Source organism: Geotrypetes seraphini, chromosome 4 (assembly GCF_902459505.1).
Source record: "Geotrypetes seraphini chromosome 4, aGeoSer1.1, whole genome shotgun sequence".
In the NCBI taxonomy this organism is placed as follows: Eukaryota; Metazoa; Chordata; class Amphibia; order Gymnophiona; family Dermophiidae; genus Geotrypetes; species Geotrypetes seraphini.
The window spans coordinates 229,519,492-229,540,406 of record NC_047087.1 but is presented as its reverse complement, the minus strand read 5'-3'; the positions used below and the strand labels follow the sequence as shown (position 1 = coordinate 229,540,406).

General features: G+C 39.9%; 1 protein-coding gene across 14 annotated transcripts in view; it reads left to right on the top strand.

Annotated features, from left to right (window-relative positions):
* Nucleotides 1-19,162, top strand: part of KAT6B (lysine acetyltransferase 6B) — a 490,670-nt gene extending 471,508 nt beyond the window's left edge. For all 14 annotated transcript variants that reach the window (XM_033941371.1, XM_033941375.1, XM_033941383.1 and 11 more), the window contains 2 exons: nt 573-861; nt 15,473-19,162. In XM_033941371.1, the coding sequence (XP_033797262.1) occupies nt 573-861; nt 15,473-17,946 (2,763 nt within the window). In that variant the 3' untranslated portion in view covers nt 17,947-19,162. The remainder of the gene's footprint in view (nt 1-572; nt 862-15,472) is intronic.
* The last annotated feature ends 1,753 nt before the right edge of the window (nt 19,163-20,915 follow it).

Sequence of the window (20,915 nt, the reverse complement as noted above, 5' to 3'; positions counted from 1 at the left end):
AACCACCTCTACCATCTTGATAGATGATTAAGCTCTGTACATACCCATCACCCCACTAACCAGGAAAGTGACACTCATGCCAGAACCCGTAAAGTCAAGATTACAACACCAAATATAGCCAATCTTCTCTCCAAACCATATACTATAATCAAACCAAAATATCTATGTCATAAACCCTAATGAAATATTGTAAATCCTGGACTTGACAAGGATCTTCTGAGTTGTAAATTACATTGACCTCCTTTTGGGGCATATTAGTGATCCATAAATACTACTGTAATGTAATTTTTCTTTTATTAAGAATAATCAAAAGATGTAATATAATCCAAAGATGTGAAATATCAACTTTGAAAATCGTATGTCTTTATACTGTATATCTGAAGAAGGGATTTGTGGTATTTAAAGTTGATGCAGTATAATATCTTTAGATTATTTTTAGGTTGGTCCAGTAATTGAGTTCTGATTTCTCCAAGACCAATTCTAAATTATTAGACTGCTTATACTCTATTTTGATTGGTTGAATATACCTTTAGAATTTTAATGTCTATTATGCATTTTGCAATTCTTTTCAGAGACCTTTCCTACTGAAGAAGAAAAGGGGCCGTAAATGCCGCAGGATTAATAGCAGTGTTACCACAGAGACTATATCTGAAACTACTGAAGTATTAAATGAACCCTTTGCCAACTCAGATGAAGAAAGGCCTATGCCACAGCTGGATCAGACTTTGGAGACAGATAAGGAAGATGATCAGTTGAAACCTGCCTTAAAGAGAGTACTTCATTACCAACATGGTCGACAGAGGCACATTGAGGAAGAAGAGGAAGACAATCGTAGTCATAGAGATGAGGATCAATGCACAAGTAAGTAAATGTTGATTTCAAATTTGAGTAAGATGAATTTGTTTCATTTGCTAATTGTATAATGTTATCATTTATAGAAGTCATTCATACTCATGCTCTCCTCTGAAAATTTCTCCATGCAGTTCAGGAAGTGGAAAAAGTCACACTCTATCCACAATTTCTATGTAGTATAGTAGCATGTGAATCCCCAATATAACAACTGGGTTCAATTTGAACAAAAATGTTCCCAAAGTGCTTATGAACAAACCAAAACAAAAAAGGAAACAAAAACACAAAATAGAATTATCTTTAAACCTCGAAGGTGCTCAGAACCAAAATACCAGTACCTGCTGTAGCAAATTCTCTTCCTAAACACCCAAAGCTAAGTTTGTTATACTTTATCTATGGTTTATCCATTCAGATGATAACAGTTTTCACCAAAATATTGGATATTTTAAATGGACACTTGAAAAAAGAAGTAAAAAAGATATTTTATCACAATCTAATTACCTTTCTTCTGGTTTTGCCCTTGTTTGGTTACTTTCTTACCAGATTTTGGTTCTGAGCACCTTCGAGGTTTAAAGGTAATTCTATTTTGTTTTTTTTGTTTCCTTTTTTGTTTTGGTTTGTATAGTAGCATGTGACATTCATGAAAAAGTATTCAGTAAATGTCAGATGCTAATCTTGTGCAGGCACAAAGACAACACAAGGCAAATTTCCCTCTGTTTTTCCCTCCCTTCACCAAGTGAGCCTTTGACCTCTCTCTGTCAGAGATTCCCAGGCAACTGGGTCCCCTGTCTCCCTAAACTTTAGCATTTGTTCACTGCCCTTGCCATTCCAAATAGTCTTTTATTCTCAGTCCTTACCCCAACAGCCTTTTCCTCTTTCTTAGTACCAGTCTATCTCTCCATCTCTCAGACCCCCATTACCCATTTCTCTGTGTCACCCCCATATCCAGTGGTCACACTTTCTGTCTCTTAATTAACAGATTATGCACATTGGACCATTTCATCCCATAGAATTCACCTCTAGGCATTTGACCTATTTCAGCTGAAGACAAGACACAGCCTCCTTTCAAGGGCCAGGCATTTTATCAGCAAGCCACTCCACCTTGTGCCATCTCCTACCTTCCACTAGCACTCATTTCACATTTCAACTTTATTTAATATACCACCTCTCAGATCATATATCTAGGCAGTTTACGTTAGGAGGAAGAGATATTAAAGTGGGAGTACCCAGGAGGGTAGCTTAATCCTAAAGCATAACTCAATTGCAAAGAATTAAATTCTGGTGTGAATTTCATAATGGCCTTCAGAGATCAAATGGACAGGAAAATTGCCTTATTTAAAATAGACACCTAACTAGTCATGCTGTACTTAAACGTGCAGGGAGGAACATGACTTCCTCTGGCAGGAAATACTCAAGTTGTAGAAATCTGGTTGCAAACTGCATCTTAGTGATATTTTACAATCTTTAGACATTTGTTCATCATCTTCATTATCACTCTGTGCTAGTTTAGACAGATAGTCAAATTGTCAAGGTTTATGCCAAAAAACAAAGAGGAGAAAGTTCCTTCTGCATATGATAGAAAGCAACACAAATGCAAAAAAAAAAAAAAAAGCTCCTTCTAAATATATCCCACAAAAGATTCAATAATCAATAAACTGAAAACATAAGAATTGCCATACTGGGACAGACTGAAGATCTGTCAAGCCCAGTATCCTGTTTCCAACCGTGGCCAGCCCAGGTCCCAAGTACCTAACTAGATCCCAAGAGGTAAAACAAATTTTATGCTGCTTATCCTAGGAATAAGTCAACTCAATAATGACCTATCAACTTTTCTTTAGGAAATTATCCAAACCTTTTTTTTAAACCCCACTAAGCTAAATAATTTCACCACATTCTCTGGCAACGAATTCCAGAATTTAATTACATGTTGTGTGAAGAAATATTTTCTTCAGTTTGTTTTAAATCTACTATTTAGTAGCTTCATCGCATGCCCCCTACTCCTAATATTTTTGGAAATAGTGAGCAAGTGATTCACATCTACCCTTTCCACTCCACCTCTATCATATCCTGAATGAGCCATCTCTTCTCCAAGCTGAAGAGATATAGCCACTTTAGCCTCTCCTCATAGAGAAGTTGACCCATCCCTTTTATCATTTTTGTCACCCTTCTCTGTACCTTTTCTAATTCCACTATTTCTTTTTTGAGATACGGTGACCAGAACTGCACACAGTATTTGAGGTGCGGCCGTACCATAGAGCGATACAAGGGCATTATAACCTTTTCATCTTTGCTTTCCATTTCTTTCCTAATAATTTCTAACATTCTATTTGTTTTCTTAGCTGCTGCTGCACATTGAGCTGAGGGTTTCAATGTATCCTCTACAATGACGCCTAGATACTTTTCCTGGGCAGAGACTCCTAATATAGAACCCAGCATCGTGTAGCTATAGTTCAGGCTCCTCTTTCCCACATGCATCACTTTGCACTTGCTCACATTAAACACCATCTGCCAGTTTGACGCCCGGTCTCCCAGTCTTCAAGGTCCTCTTACAGTTTTTCACAATCCTCTTGCAATTTAACAATTTTGAACAAATTTGTTGTCAGCAAATGTAATTGTCTCACTAGTTATTCCCATCTCTAGCTCATTGATAAATGTTAAAAAGCAGCTGTCCCAGCAGAGACCCTTAAAAATTGTGAACAAGACAGTGAAGAAAAATGTTGCATATAACACTCAGTATCAGGAGGAAAAGCCTCAGAACCCCGTTAGGGAAGACACCTTCTCCTAACTAGAGAAGGTAAATAACGTCATTGGCATAAAAATCTCCTGAAGAGCTTGTGTTACAGCTAATGTTCTTAAATATCACATACACAGCCTAAACAACACAGCAGTGCCAGCAATGTTGGAAGCAGAAAAATATCAAAAACAGTTGAACAGTTAGTGGTAATGAAAACCGTTAGCAAACAGTGAGAGCAGACTGTGTCGGCAGAAGCAGAGATTTATATAAGAACTAAATATAGTTGAACCTCTTGGCCTTAACTCCACACTTGAATGAAAAGCTTTTTTTAAATGAAGCTCTTTTGAAAGGCAGTTTTGCAGAGTAATTTTGTGAGTGAAGAAGTGTTTGAATGCTGGGTTACAGCTCTTCCCCCTTCAGAGATTTTTTTTTCTTGTTTGAAATTTTGCACCAATCGCGATGTCATTGTTAGCGTCTTTTTCAGCAATGGAACCATGTTTGCCCACTGAGCAGCTTTGTAGGTCTGAGAGGTATTTTTTCTGACACAGTGACCTGCAAAACAAGGTCCTACAGGGTCTCTTGTTGGGATTTTTGAAACTTACTCAGAGTTTTGTCTTGCCTTATTTTGTATGGATTACAATCATCGTTTGACATGACAAAGAATTTGAAGGTATGTGGTAGTAACAAAACGTCAAAAGTTGTAAGACTGCTTGGCAGATAAATGATTTAATTGCTACCTTTTTGACTTAAAGTTTTGTGCTTTATGACCAATTCAAGCATTAGAAGCAAGCCAGTTTTTGGGTCAGAGACTTTCTCCCTCGTTTAGAGGAAGATTTTTACTCTCTGGCTTTTTTCCGGCTATAGGCCAATGAGAAAAAATAAGATTCTTAATTTGAGCTAATACTCTATTTTGAGTATTATCCTTAGGGATTTTGTGGCCATTTTGGTAATAAGATAACTGCTTGATCAAACCTTACAATAGAGACAAATTTATATATTCCTCTTTCTATACCGCCTAGCATCCTTCTGGCTACAGACATTGCCTTACCACGGTGTTTAGATGCCTTTATATCCTCGGACACAATCACCCCAAGGTCCCTCTCTCTGTCAGTGCTTATCAGCCTCTCACCTCCCAGTACATAAGGTTCCCTCAGATTTCTATCCCCTAAATGCATCACACTGCACTTCTTCGAATTGAATTTTAGTTGCCAGATGTTAGACCATTCTTCTAACTTTTACAGATCCTTTTTCATGTTTTCCACTCTCTCTGGGGTGTCCACTCTGTTACAAATCTTAGTATCATCCGCAAATAGCCTAACCTTCTAACCCTTCAGCAATGTTATTCACAAACATATTGAACAGAATTGGTCCCAGCACCGATCCCTGAGGCACTCTACTACTCACCTTTCCCTCTGAGTGAATTCCATTAACCACCACCCTCTTGCATCTGTCTGATAACCCACTTCTAATCCAGTTCACCAATTTGGGCCCTAACTTCAGCCCATGTTTAAGAGCCTCCTATGAAGAACCGTGTCAAAAGCTTTGCTGAAATCTAGAACACGTCCTTGATCCAATTCTCTGGTCACCCAGTCAAAGAATTCAATCAGATTCATTTGGCACGATTTACCTTTAAACTCATGTTGCCTCAGATCTTATAATCCATTATATTCTAAGAATTTCACCATCCTTTCTTTCATCAGCGTTTCCATTATTTTTCCGATAACTGAAGTGAGGCTTACTGGCCTGTAGTTTCCCGTTTCATCTCTGCAGTCACTTCTGTGAAGAGGGACCATATCCACTCTTCTCCAATTCTGCGGAACCTCTCCCATCTCTAAAAATTTATTGAACAAATCTTTAAGAGGGACCCGCCAAATCCTCTCGGAGCTCCCTCAATATTCTGGGATGGATCCCGCCCAATCCCATAGCTTTGTCCACCTTCATTTTTTCAAGTTATTCATAAACACTTTCTTCCATGAACGGTGCAGAATCCATTCCATTCTCGGGTGTAACTTTGCTAACCAATCGCAGTCTACCATGTTTTTCTTCTGTGAATACCAAACAGAAGTATTCTGGAGATCCTAACCAGTGTAGTACAAACCTGTTCCTCAGACTCTCCCTATAGGAGGTCATCTCACTCACTTTCACCAGCATTAAGCCCCTAAAACAACAGATGGCTGGGTCCTCAAAGTAATGAGACAGGGTTATGCCCTTCACCTATTGAAAAGACCACCAACCCATTTTCCAAGAGAGTCTTCTTTCAACTTCCATCAGACCACCCTACTCCAAGAGCTCTCAGCCCTCCTCCAGTTCAATGCCTTCAAGCAGGTACCTCTGCAGGAGAGGGGCCAAATATTCTACTCAAAGTATCTTCTCATACCAAAAAAAACAGAGGTCTTCATCCAATTGTAGATCTCTGCACACTCAAAAAACACTTAGTGAAGGAGACGTTTTACATGGTTTCACTGGGAAACACTTTTACCACTATTGTAGAAAGACCACTGGCTCTGCTCTCTAGATATCAAGGAAGCCTACGCACACATTCCCATCCTCCTAGCCCACAGGAAATATCTGCTTTCAAGTAGGAACACACCACTTCCAATACAAAGTACTTCCATTTGTACTGGCTTCAGCACCCAGAGTATTTATGAAATGTTTAGTAGTAGTAGCTGCAACCTTCCACTCTTGCAGTTTTCATGTGTTCCCTTATCTACATGACTGGTTAATTAAGGCACCAACATCTCAACAAGCTCTCCAGGCCATGAATGCAACATTTCATCTGTTAGAACTTCTGGGATTTGCAGTCCATTATGTGAAATCCCATTTCTAACTCACTCAAACTCAAGAGTTTATTGGGGTGCTTCTAGACCAGGAGCAGACAACTCCGGTCCTCGAGGGCTGGAATCCAGTTGGGTTTTCAGGATTTCCCCAATGAATATGCTCATTGCACTAACCATTAGGCAATTCTTCCACTCCATTCCTGAAACCAATATTTCTCGTGCTCTCTTCCCACCCACCTCAAAGTCCAGTATTTCTCCTTCCTGAGTCCAATGTCTCTCCCACCTCTTACATTCATTATCTTTCTCCCCTTCCCATCCCTCAGTCCAATTTCTCTCTCCCTCCCCTCTCTAACAGGTCTAGCATCTGTCCCACTCTTTCTCCCCCCACCCCTGGTCCAACATCTCTTCCTGTCTATCCATCCACTCATCCCTTCCTCTCTCTGCCTGGGTCCACACACCTTTTCATATCCATCCCTCCCTCAGCAGAGGAGCTTGTCTGTCACCAAGTCCAGCACACCTCTCTTTCTCTCCGTCCCTTCTACAGGTGCTGGTGTTTCTTCTTTTCCCCATGATCCTTCTGTCCTCCTCAATCGCCTATCAGTAGCAGCACCATAGGGATTAAAGTAGGGCTGATTTGGGGCCTCGGCCTTCTTTGAGATGCATCCTGCCCTCACAGAAATGGGAAGTTACATCAGAGGAGGGCAGGACACATCTCAGAGAAAGCCAAGGCCCTAAAGGAGCTATGTTTTAATCTCTGTGGCGCTGCTACTGGCAGGCGATCAAAGATGTCACAAAGACCTCAGGGAGAAATAAAGATGCTGGAATTTGGGGGGGGGGGGGAGAGGTGTGCTGGACTGAGGGACTGAGACTTGCTTCTCTGCTGGGCCTTGGAGGGAGAAGAAGAGAAGCATCTGGAGTGACCCTGACACAGTCTGAGATTATGCCTAGAGTGAAAGTTGGGGGAAATCACTGCAGAGAAAGGAGGTTACTGATTGTTGTGGTGGGCTTTAGCTGCTATTCTGCTAGGTGCAGGGACTACTGCAGATTTTTAAACTTTTAGAGATCAGACTTGCAGTTGGGGAGGCTTAGCTTCTTATACAGGGCACCTATGTATGTGGGCCCCCAAATGACAGTGCCTAAAAGTCCTTTTCTACTGAAGCCCCTTATAAAATTATTTCTTAAGGCAGGGCAAAAATTTCCAAGGCTCCTGGTCATCATGGCAATTAGAAATTTACCCACGGCATTTCATTATCACCAATTTCTGGATTTTTTATGTTCCCATGGGAGAGAGGAATTGCTACTGGGGGAAACGTATTTGGAACAAGCATTACCCAAGGCCACTCAGCATGGGGGCCTGGGTAGATTGTATAGGGCTTTATTACTCCAAAGAGATCCAGTTTGTAGTGTTAATGCATGTTGGGAGCCACTTTTGGAACAGTCTTATTCAGGGGAACCATGGGAGGGTATCTATAAGATGCTCTTTCAGGTTTAAGTGTCTGCATCCCTGATGGAGAATGGGTATAAGAATTTCTATCAGTGGTATATGACGCCAGTCCACCTTTCTAAAATCTTCCCAAGTTCTTCAGCTTTATGGTGGAGGAAGTGTGGTCAGCGAGGTACCTTTCTGTATATATGGTAGACGTGTCCCTTGCTGGCCCTATTTTGGGCTCACTTATTACAAACCTTGGGAGATATTTGGGGTATCGGTTATCCCCATTCTTTAGATACTTGCCTTTTATATGTTGGACCTTTGGGGATACTGCAAAAACTACATAGATTTGCTACTTTTTTCTTTGTGGCGGCTAAATTAGTTTTGACAAGACACGAAACAGGCTGTAATTCCCTACTTGGATCTGGTTTTGAGCAAATTGGATTATTTTTGCTCAATGTGTAAACTTACTGCCTATAAAATTGGTAGAATTGTAGCATTTCATAAAATATGGGACCTGTATATATCTTGGAGAGCTAGAGATGCTTGATATTTATGTTTTGGGTTTTTTAAATGTGAAGATGTTATGATACTTGAGATGTGAGATTTACTTTAGGGTGGAGGGGAACGACGGGGGGGGGGATTGGTTATTATTTTAGTTCTGTTTTGTTTTGGTTTTCCTGTATTGTTTGTGTTGAACTATCTGAAGGATATTGGATGTTAGCATGTACCCTCTGATGTTGTAAGAGGGCATTGGTAGCAATTTTCTTGTTGTTTTTGTATTTTTGTTTGAAAAATGAAAAAGAAAGCAGTTAAAAAAAGGGAATTTACCCACAGTGCCTGGAATTTTTATGACATTTTTGTTGCTGCCATTGACCTAGAATAAGATCTGCTGCTTCTCTGCATTGTGTGACTCAAATGTGCTGATAGTCATAGAGCACAAAGAGGAGGAGGCTCTTCTTTCCACTGGCAGTCACAGACCAAGTTGGAAACATAGAAACATGATGGCAGATAAAAGCCAAATGGCCCATCTAGTCTGCCCATCCACAGTGATCATCATCTCTTCCTCTCTCTAAGAGATCCCACGTGCCTATCCCACTTCTTCCGGGAGACTGTTCCATTCATCCTTTCTGTAAAAAGTATTTCCTTAGATTACTCCTGAGCTTATTACCTTTTAGAGTTCAAAGGTTTTTTAATTGTAAACACCTAGGTATTTACTGGAATAAAATATGGGATACAATATGTACTATTTTAGAGCTTATTACCTTTTAATTTCATCCTATGCCTTCTCATTCCAAAACTTCCTTTCAAATGAAAGAGACTCTACTTATGCGCATTTATGCCATGTAGGTATTTAAATAGAAACATAGAAAAGTGACGGCAGAAAAGGGCCAAGGCCCATCAAGTCTGCCCACTCTACTGACCCACCCACCCTCCTAGCTACCCTTTGAGAGATCGCACTCTGATGTCCCATTCCCTCTTAGAGATCCGACATGAGCATCCCATCTGTTCTTAAAATCTGGCACGCTACTGATCTCAATCACCTGTGCTGGAAGCTCATTCCAATTATCAACCACTCTTTCGGTTAAGAAGTACTTCCTGGTGTCGCCATGAAACTTCCCGCCCTTTATTTTCAGCGGGTGCCTTCTTGTGGCCGAGGGTCCTCTAAGAAACAAAATATCATCTTCTACCTCAATATGACCAGTGATATACTTAAACGCCTCAATCATGTCTACCCTCTCCCTACGTTCTTTGAACCAGATGAGGCCTCACCATGGTTCTGTACAATGGCATTATGACGTTGGGCTTCCGACTAACAAAGCTTCTCCGGATGTCTCTATCATATCTCCTACCTTTCCTCTAAAGCAGGGGTGCCAAACTCAACCACATTAAGGGGCCAAAATCCAAAATACAGGATATGTCGCGGGTCAGACCCCGCCCCCATAATTATAACACCATTTTTTCCATTCATTTTTCATATATACACACACAACATAATCTTATTAACACATAATGGTAATGGTTAACCACAAAATTAAACTACACAAAACACACTGTCAGAGGGAATGCTTTTTCCCCATCACGGACCCTTAGATCTTCTGACCAAAATTTACTATCCGTTCCCTCTATAAAGAAATTCTTCTATACAAGAAAAAACAACTTTTCTTTAGTAGCTCCTACTTTATGGAACTCTCTGCCATCCCGACTTCGTCAGGAAAAACTCATTGATAAATTTAAGACTAATCTGAAAACCTTATTTCAAGACGCTTTTTATTACTGATGATTCTTTTTTTTTTTTTTCACCATTCACCTAACCGCTTTAATGAAGTGCCCCCTTTCCCTCTGTTCCTTCCCTCCCCCTCCCTCTCACATTCAAAACTGTTTTTTTTGTTTTGTTTTGGTTTTTTCTTCACCACTTCCCTCCTTGTTAACATCACTTTTATGTCTGTTATTGTCAAATGTCTTTAATGTTCACTCTTCCCTTTACTCTTGCTCTTCTATCAATTTTATAATCTATAAATATAATTCTACCTTGATTTTAACTTTTATTGTAAACCGGCTAGATACTTGTTGATGGTCGGTATATTAAAAATTAATAAACTTGAAACTTTTGGATGAGTGTGGGACGCGCGAGGAGCCGCTGTGAGGAGGAGGAAGCTGGCCACAAGGTAAAACTGGGGGCATCGGACAGCGGGCCTTGAGTTTGACACCTGTGCTCTAAAGTATACATATTGAGATCTTTAAGTCCCCATATGCCTTATAACGAAGACCACGTACCATTTTAGTAGCCTTCCTCTCGACCAAATCCATCCTTTTTATATCTTTTTGAAGGTGCGGTCTCCAGAAATGTACGCAATATTCTAAATGAGGTCTCACAGGAGTCTTATACAGGGGCATCAATACCTCCTTTTTATTACTGGCCTTACTTCTTCCTTTGCACCCTAGCATTCTAGCTTTCACTGTCACCTTTTCAACCTGTTTAGCCACCTTAAGATCAACACATACAATCACACCCAAGTTCCGCTCTTCTGTCGTGCACATAAGTTCTTCGCCCCCTAAACTGTATGGTTCCATCGGGTTTTGCAGCTCAAATGCATGACCTTGCATGAAGGTCTAGAGAACTGGCCTAATTGTCAGATAGGGGGCTGCCGGACTAGTTGAGAAGGTGTAGCTAGCTAATGAAGAGGGCAGAAGTTGGAGAGATGACTAAGAGGCTTTTTCGGTGATGAGGACTATCTTGGGAGAGCTGGGGGTTGGCCAGTTGGGAGAGTAGATAGATGGTAAGACAGGGGAGGGAGATTGGTAAAGGAGTAGGATAGGAAAGAGAAACTGGGTGTGACATGGTAGGTGAATGAAAGAGACTGGATGGTGACAGGTTAGAATAAAGCAATGTTTCTCAACTTCTTCAAGCCAAGGACTCCCTAAGTCTAACCAATATCAACTGAGTACCCCGCCCCTGACTCCAACCCCATAATAATAGTACTAATGTAATACAATTTCTTCCATCCATTTTTCATATACACACAATATAATCTTATTAATACATAATGGTAACCTCAAAATTTATAAAAAACACAAAGCACACTGTACGCACAGAAAATGTTAATTATCATTTAATATTGAGGGGGTGTTTCAAAGGGGTCAAGGCAGATGACTTTAAAACAGTAACAATTATAGAAAAAACTGTAGCAATTATAGAAAAATAAACAAATATAGTGCAAAATATAGACAGCAAATATAAATTCTCAAAACTGACACATTTCGATCACTAAATTGAAAATATAATCATTTTTCCTACTTTGTCGTCATGAGTGGTTGCACTTCTTCTGACTGTGCATCCAATATTTCTTTCTTTCTGCCTCCATGCTTCCTCTCCTCTGGACCTCATTCCCTTCCCCAACCAACATCTCTCTCTGTCCCTCCATGAGTCCAACTTTTTTTCCTCTCTCTTCCACCCCTATTGGCAACATGTCCCCCTCTTTCTCTCTCTCTCTCACACACTGTCCATCTGTCTTGAGAGATCCAGGCATCTCTCCCACCCCTTCTACTGCCCTCTCTCATCCCCTGGATTATGTGCAGCATTTATCATTACTGCTCTCCAGCCCCATGCCCATTTCTCCATCACCCCTCTTCAGCACAATGCCGTCATCTCTCCCTCCATCACTATGTCCATCATTCCTCCCCCTTGCATCTTTTTCTCTCTGTTCCTTCTCCACTGTCATATCCAACATTTCTCCCTATCATCTTTCTATTCCCCATGCATCTCTACTTCATTCCTCTCTATGCCCAATTTTCCTCTTTCTTCCTTTCCCCATATGCACCATCTCTTTCCCTCACTCATACACTCATGCCCAACAATTCTTCCTTTCTATTCCCTCCCTCCTATGTCCCAAGTTAGTGCTCCCTTCTTCCCTCCCTTCTGTGTCCCATGTTCATGCCCCCTCCCTTCCTTCTGTGTCCCATGTTCATGCCTCCCTCCCTGCCTTTGTCCCAAAATTGTACCCCTCCCATGTCCCAATTCGCTCCTTCCCTCCTTTCTCCCTTTGTCCCAGATCATGTCTCCTCTCTCCCTTGCTCAAGCTGCATGCACTCCTTCTGCTTTCAATGGCACACTCGTTGTAGGAATGCACTGGCAGTGATTCACACGCTGCACGTTGCTTACCCATAAGCCTTACCTGTGTGTCAACCACAGCACATCCCTGCAACAAGTGCCGCTGAAGGCAGAAGGAGGTAACTGGGACACACCTACACACATCCCCACTGACCTGGAAGGTCCTCTAACATCAGCTCTGACATTGGAAGGAAGCCCTCTGGGTCAGCTTCAGTGGAGGGGGGCGGGCATGAAGGAGGGATCCCCAGCAGCAGCTTTGATGCAGGGTGGAGGGCAGAAAGGAGAGATTCCCAGTGGTGGCTTCGGTAGTGGGCAGGAAGGAGGGATCCCCGGGGGCGGCTTTGGCAGGCAGGCAATATCCTCGGTGGCGGCCAGTGTCGCGTACCCCCAACAAGCAGCTCACATACCCCTAAGGGTATGCATACTGTGTGTTGAGGAGCACTGGAATAGAGAGAGAGAGTGAGTGAGTGAGTTCCAGGGTTGAGCCAGTGAGACTGCTACTGGGTGGGACTTGGTGGGGAGGGAGCTGCTGCTTTATGTATTTCTGCCAGTGGTCTGCAGCCGTACATTATAAGCCTGGTTTACTAAATTATTTTCTCTTAGAAATGGAACGGAAATAAATACTTAATAAATTAGGAGGGAATTTGTCTCTGTCCCCAGCCTGCACTTTAGCTTCGGTGGGGACAGCCAAGAAGAGAGGGTGGTGAAATGTTAGTTACTAGCTCTCAGTGCCTAAGAGACTTTGTTAAGGCCTGCCCTAAGAAATGGGCTGTATAATGTTGCCTGCCCTATATTCAGGTAAAGTTGCATGAATATGTACACAAAATTGACAAATTGAACAGGAGTTGAGAAAGGGTTTGCATACTTTTGCAAATTCATGTGTGTGTAAATTATTTAAAATGTGCATCTACCAAAGATTAAATGCAAATTTATGTGTAGGTTCCTTATGAGTAATTTTCAAAAAGAGAAGTGCATACTTTTTTTACTTTGAAAATCCAGCAAAGTTTGCAGAGTTATGTGTATGCTTTTTACACACATACACAATTATAAAATCCCCCTTCCCCCAGTTTGTATCGTAATGCTTTACTAGTCTTAACTTTTACTTTTTTGAAATTATTATTTATTTATAAATTTCAACATAATATCAAGCATTAAACTTGTACAAAAAAGAAATTAAGCCAAGTACAATCTACAACAAGACAAAAAAAATAATAAAAGTTACAATGGCTTAACTTTACTCAAGTCCTCAAATTAGATCCAAAACTTACACATTTAGCGAGAAAATAAAAGTAAACTTAAAGAATCACTTTGTTAAGCTGAGAGCAAAATGCATAACTTTCTAATTCATATTTATTTTTTATAGTGGTGGGTGTAGGTCAGGGCTGCCCAAGTCCGGTCCTCGAGATCTACTGGCAGGCCAGGCTTTCAGGATATACACAATGAACATGCATGAGAGAGATTTGCATACCAAGAAGGCAGTGCAGGCAAATCTCTCTCATGCATATTCATTGTGGATATCCTGAAAACCTGGCCTGCCAGTAGATCTCGAGGACTAGACTTGGGCAGCCCTGGTATAGGTCATTGTTTATAGAGGTATATGGCCAAAAAAGTGTAGTCTTTATTTTAAGCAAAACATTTACGATGTTTTGGGTTTTTTTTTTGTATTTTGCACACATTCTATGTGCAAATGTTTTTCTGAATGTGCATATTGGTGATGTTTGTATATTTAGAAGTACGAGTATATGAGCATACAAGCGATTTGTGATCACTTCAAATTTTTAGGCACATCCCTATTACCTGAAATTTGTTGTGCCTATGCTTCATATATAATAAATGCATTGTATTTGTGTGGGAAGTGTATTTTTAAATTTTAGGATTACAGTATATTTTCCCAAAACAGTGCATAAGAAAAAGATACTATGTCGTTTCCTTTGATATATATATAGAGAGAGCCTTAAGATATATATACGAGGGTCATTTCATAAGTAATGCAAACTATTTTTTTTTAATTTACATGGTTTTTTTTCCAAATATTTCTTTACAGTCCTTCAATATAATCTCCCTGCTTTGCAATGACCAAGTGCCAATGTCCGGGAAGATTAATTATTCCATCGAAGACACCGTTTTTGTTCAGTTGCCGAATGGCTCAGGTACCAGCGGAAGAAAGCTCTTCCAGAGATGCAAAATGATGTCCACGCATAGGTTGTTTCAACTTTGGAAAAAGGTTGAAGTCTGGTGGACTCATGTCTGGACTGTAGGGAGCATAAGGTAGCACCTCCCAGCCGTATTCGCGTACTTTTTCAATGACAACATTCCCTATGTGCGGGCGAGCATTGTCGTGAAGAATGAGTGGCCCGGCCAAGAGCAACTGAGGTCAGGTTTTGTGCATTTTTCTGCACATTTTTTGCAAAAAATCACGATAATACACTGATGGGACACTTCTTGCACATGGAACTTTGTGATGATGATACCTTCATGATCATAAGCAAAAATCATCATTTGTTTGTCTTTTGATTGAGCTCATCTAAATTTTTTTGGTCGTGGGGAAGATGGAGCTCTCCACTCGTCATTGAAGAACTACGTGAATACGGCTGGGAAGTGTTATCTCATGCTCCCTACAGTCCAGACATGAGTCCACCAGACTTCAACCTTTTTCTAAAGTTGAAACAACCTATGCGTGGACATCATTTTGCATCTCTGGAAGAGCTTTTTTCCGCCGGTACCCGAGCCATTCGGCAACTGAACAAAAACGATGTCTTGGATGGAATAATGAAGCTTCCCGGATGTTCGGACTCGGTCATTGCAAAGCAGGGAGACTATATTGAAGGATTGTAAAGAAATACTTGAAAAAATCCAACCATGTAAATTTAAAAAAATAGTGTGCATTATTTATGAAAAGACCCTCGTATATATTAGAGAGCACAGCATCTTTACATAAAATGGACTATAAATATATTTCATTTATGAAAAAGTGATCAAACACTTTAGACTGAAATGATTATTAAATACTATTTGTTTCTAAAATGTTTTCTTCTCTCTTTTCCACACCAACTCTAAACTTAATTCCAAAGCTGATAACAATGATGTACTAGTCTTAAAAGAAGACACAAAGGACAATCGAGAACCCCTGCGACGTAAACAAGGATGGCCCAAAGGAGTGAAGCGTGGCCCATCTAAATGGAGACGGAGCAAAGAAAGAAAGACTGGTTTTAAACTAAACTTATATACGCCACCTGAAACTCCCATGGAGCCTGACTATCAAGTAATAGCAGAAGAACAAAAAGAAACAGCAGAGGACAAAGAATGTCTTGCTCCTGTTACAAATGAAATTATGAAAGAGCCTGTTAAACGCATTCAAGATAAAGAAATGGATGTGGAAAATGTACCTTCTAATCCTTTGAGTTCACAAAATACACATTTGGAAATAACAGACAATAGCACTTTAAAAGCTGAGGAAAAGGAAGAAAAATATGTAGAAAGAAACAATGAAGGTACTAAAAATCAGCATAAAACCCAAGAGGAGCAAATCTGTGTAGAGAGAGAAGATTCTAAGCATTTGGATGATAATGAGGAGGATGAGGAGGAAGAGGAGGAAGAGGAACCATCTCACAATGAAGATCATGATGCTGATGATGAAGATGATAGTCATATGGATTCAACAGAAGTAGAAAAGGACATATCGGGAGAAACATTCAAAGTGCTTGAAAATCATGAAACTTTTTTAGACATAAATATTCAAACCACTAATTCAGGTCAAGATAATTTAATGAACTGTGGTGTCGATCTTACAGCTGAATCTGATGGTGACCACGATGAACTGACTGCTGATTCAGAACATATACAGGAATCTGATGATGATCATATTGATGAACAGAACCAAAAGAATAATGAAGTAAGTTCAGAATTCAAAGAGGAAAATACTGAAACTCTAGAAATTGATTCAGAGACTGTACAGGCAGTTCAGTCTCTTACACAGGAAAATGGTGACCAGGAAGATGCATTTCAGGATTGTGCAGAAACACAGGAAGCATGCCGAAGTTTACAAAATTATACTCGTACAGACCAAAGTCCACAAATGACTCCTCTTGATGATTGTCAACAATCTGAACATAGTCCAGTTTCATCAGTTCACTCTCATCCTAGCCAGTCAGTTCGTTCTGTGAATAGTCCAAGTGTTCCTCCATTAGAAAACAGCTATGCTCAGATCAGCCCAGATCAGAGTGCTATCTCAGTGCCATCTTTACAGAATTTGGAAACCAGTCCAATAATGGATGTTCCCTCCGTTTCTGACCATTCACAACAGGTTGTAGATAGTGGTTTTAGTGATCTAGGTAGCATAGAAAGTACAACCGAAAACTATGAAAATCCAAGTAGCTATGATTCAACCATGGGAAGTAGCATCTGTGGAAATAATTCTTCACAAAACAGCTGCTCCTACAGCAGCTTAACATCCAGCAATCTTACACAGAATAGCTGTGCAGTAACTCAGCAAATGTCAAGTATCAATGGGAGCTGTAGCATGATGCAACAAAACATCAGTTCTCCACCACCTTGCAATGTAAAATCTCCTCAAGGTTGCATTGTAGAAAGACCTCCTAGCAGCAACCAGCAGCTATCTCAGTGTAGTATGGCTTCTAATTTTACACCACCTATGCAGTTGGCTGAGATCCCAGAGACTGGTAATGCAAACATTGGTTTATATGACAGACTGGGTCAGAATGAGTTTGGAGCAGGGCATTACCCCCAGCCATCCGCTACTTTTAGTCTTGCTAAATTACAGCAGCTAACTAATACTCTTATGGATCATTCATTGCCTTACAGCCATTCAGCTGCTGTAACATCCTATGCAAATAGTGCCTCTTTGTCCACACCCTTGAGTAATACAGGGCTTGTCCAGCTGTCTCAGTCACCACATTCTGTTCCTGGAGGGCCTCAGGCACAACCTACAATGACTCCACCCCCTAATCTAACTCCTCCACCCATGAATTTGCCTCCCCCTCTACTGCAACGTAACATGGCTACAACAAATATTGGAATTTCCCATACCCAAAGACTGCAAACTCAAATGGTAGGCAAAGGCCATGTTTCTATGAGAACCAAATCAGCACCCCTACCACCAACTGCAGCTGCAGCTCATCAATCTCAAATCTATGGACGCACTTCACAGACTGTGGCCATGCAAGGACCTGCAAGGACTTTAACAATGCAACGAGGAATGAACATGAGTGTAAACTTAATGCCAGCTCCAGCTTATAATGTCAATTCTGTGAACATGAATATGAACACACTTAATGCTATGAATGGTTATCGGATGACCCAGCCTATGATGAACAGTGGGTATCATGGTAACCATGGATATATGAATCAAACACCCCAATATCCTATGCAAATGCAAATGGGAATGATGGGGACACAGCCATATGCTCAGCAATCAATGCAGGCAACACCACACAGTAATATGATGTATACTCCACCAGGGCACCATAGCTACATGAATAGTAGCATGTCCAAACAGTCCCTTAATGGATCCTATATGAGAAGGTAGGTGGGATGTTAAACTGGAAAATTAAATAGATCTGCACAAATGCTTTGGCAAGTCAAGATTTCAAAACCAGCAATTGGTATGAATGCAAAAAAAACAAAAACAAAAAACTTTGTTGGCACCATAAAAAGCTGTATGCAGCAGAAAGCCTTATAAGAGATTTTTTTTTTTGGTACCTGTTTTTGTTCCTTTTGTATGACAAATCCTTTGGAAAAGACCTCTCTATTTTGGACTGCAGTTCCCACAGCAGCCTGTGGTTTGGAGCCATTTGATGTGCCTGCTACCATTCAAATAATGTGGATAATAGAGTCTAAAACTATCTGATAGTACTGCACCTCAAATTTACAGTCCTTAATATGTATATGCCTTTAGCATTTCATTTATTGTATATTTTGTTTCTTAAAGTGACACTTAATCCAGCATGCCGCTAATGTTTGTTAGTGACAGTGCATTTTGTAGTATACTGTACAAGTGTTGTGCTTACTGTAAAGCCATTTCTTTTTTATTGTTTGTTTTTATTTTTTGCCTTGATTAGGTGACACTAGCTTGACATTAAAATAAAAAACTATATTTTTGTTAATTATAAACCTGTATAAAGCTATAAAGTCCACGTCACATATCTGTTTAGTTGAAAGGGTCTCTTACTTTGCTCCATGTTTGGTGTCGAGGTAAGACTCTTTCATTTTGGTAACAGATTTCTTTGGGGGAAAAAAGGCAGCTTTTTCTTTTATAAATGCAGACTTCTGTTTCATGAATGGAGCATATTGCAGTGTTTTTCTGTCAAGTTTTAAAATATTTCAAATGTCTGAATTCTTGGCAGGATTTAAGAAATTGGTGTAAAGTTGCTATTTTATGGAAATGCCTTTAACTTTACATTTTCATTCCATCTGTAGATTTTTCTATCTTTATAAAATATTGAAGTTATTTTTTAAGAAAAAAATATAGAGCAGTAGCGTGTGAATAGCTCAATCTAAGCTTACAAAATCGCATGTAAAATAGCGAAGGTTATTTGTGTCTGTTTATATTGCTTCCTTTTTTTTGTAGCCTTTGTACCTGTACAGGGTGACTGTAAGGGCCAAGCTAAAGAGGCTTGATACATGTATAAAATAGAATCCAGTGACGCACTTGTATTTATCTGTTATCTTTTTAGTCAGTCACTTGAAAAAAAAAAAAGCTGTACATTTTAACATAAAATAAATTATGATGAGCCATTTTTAGACTCACGTGTCTTGTCGTATTGTAATATTGAACAGCTGTAAACAAAATTTTAATGAATTCTATAAAGCAAGCCGTTATTTTTTTTACTCTTTGGGCATTAGGATTAAAGCATTCATTTTCCATGAGAAATGTGATTAAAATATACTTCCGTTACCAACTTTTTCAGAGTTTTGAACTTGTATTTCAGACATCAGAACGCTAAAATGTAAACTTTTGTAGTGATATTGGAATTGAAGAGATATGGGTCCATTAGAATTTCACAAATATCATTAAAAAGACTGAGCAATAGAGCTATGTCATAGATAAACAGTAAACAAAAAATATGCCATGAGTTTCAAATATTTCTAATACCCATAACATCGTACATTGGAAAGAAAAAAATAAATAAATAAATGTTAGTCAGTTCTCTGCTATGCAGAAGTGCTATGACTGTTAACCAATCATAGGCAAAAAAATAAACCTTCCTTTAACCCTATAGTTAAGAAAAATGTAACACTTACCCCCTCTTCTATTAAACTGCACTAGCAGTTTTTAGCGTGCGGTGAGAGTTCCTATGAGCATCGGGAGCAGCGCGTGCCATTCAGCGCAGCTCTCTGCGCTAAAAACTGCTAACGCAATTTAATAGAAGAGGGGGTTAGCAAGTCTCCAATGTTCCCAATTGGGAACAAAAATTTGATGCAGTCTTATAAAACACCTACAAACCAATAGGGTCAAAATATTTTCCTGCTATCAAGTAAGAGTTGCTCTTTGTTTTAAACTGGAACACGTAACTGCCTGCAACCTGTGAAACATTAGCTCAAAGTTAATACAACATCAATAACCCCTCACACCCTTTACAAAACCGTGAAAGCAGTTTTTGGTGCAGGACGGCACACTGAATGGTTTGTGCCGCTCCCAATACTCTTAGAGGTCCTATGAGCATCAGGGGCAGCGCAGAGCATTTAGCGCGTCGGTCTGCACTAAAAACTGGTTTTGTTAAAAGGGGGGGGTTACATTTACCAGTTTTACCAATTTGCAAATCATGAAATCCATGCTAAAGGTTATGTTTCACAGAAAATTATCAGGGAGGAATTTTTAATTATTTTAACACATTGTGTTCCAATATTTATGCAGTATGTGAAACGTTATGATACAGATTGTCGATATTTGGGAATGTTGGCTCCCCGGAGGACAATAATTTGCAATTCCAAGCAATTTCTCAGAAATAGAAAGAATGCAACAAATATTTTAGTACTGTCAACAAAAGCCAATTAAGTAACTACATTGTTCCTTTACTCTAGGCATACTGTATACCTTATGTTGTACTATAATACAGTATCCCTCAAACCATGATTTTCAGATATATTATGTTGTATGACATAATTGCAAAAAACAGGGAGGAATGGAGGGAAGTATAATACAAAGATTCAAAAATATCACTCCAAAACAAAAGCACCACACAAGCCAAGAAAGCTAGCTTATTACATAAACGAAAGAAAAGCCTCAGACAAACGGAGAGGTGTACCCACACTCTTCCACCCAAGCATCATAGGCAAAAAACTTTCGCACAAGTTTAAGTTAGCAGGTGGGAGCAAAAAATAGCCAAGAATGATTAATGGTAAAAACTACTGAACACAAACGGGCCAGGCCGATGATCGTTTCGTTGCCGGTAACCACTGCTTCACGGCCTTAGCGCCAAATCCAGGCTATCAGTATGCAGATCCTAACCGCTCCATTTGTCTGAGGCTTTTCTTTCGCTTAAGTAATAAGCTAGC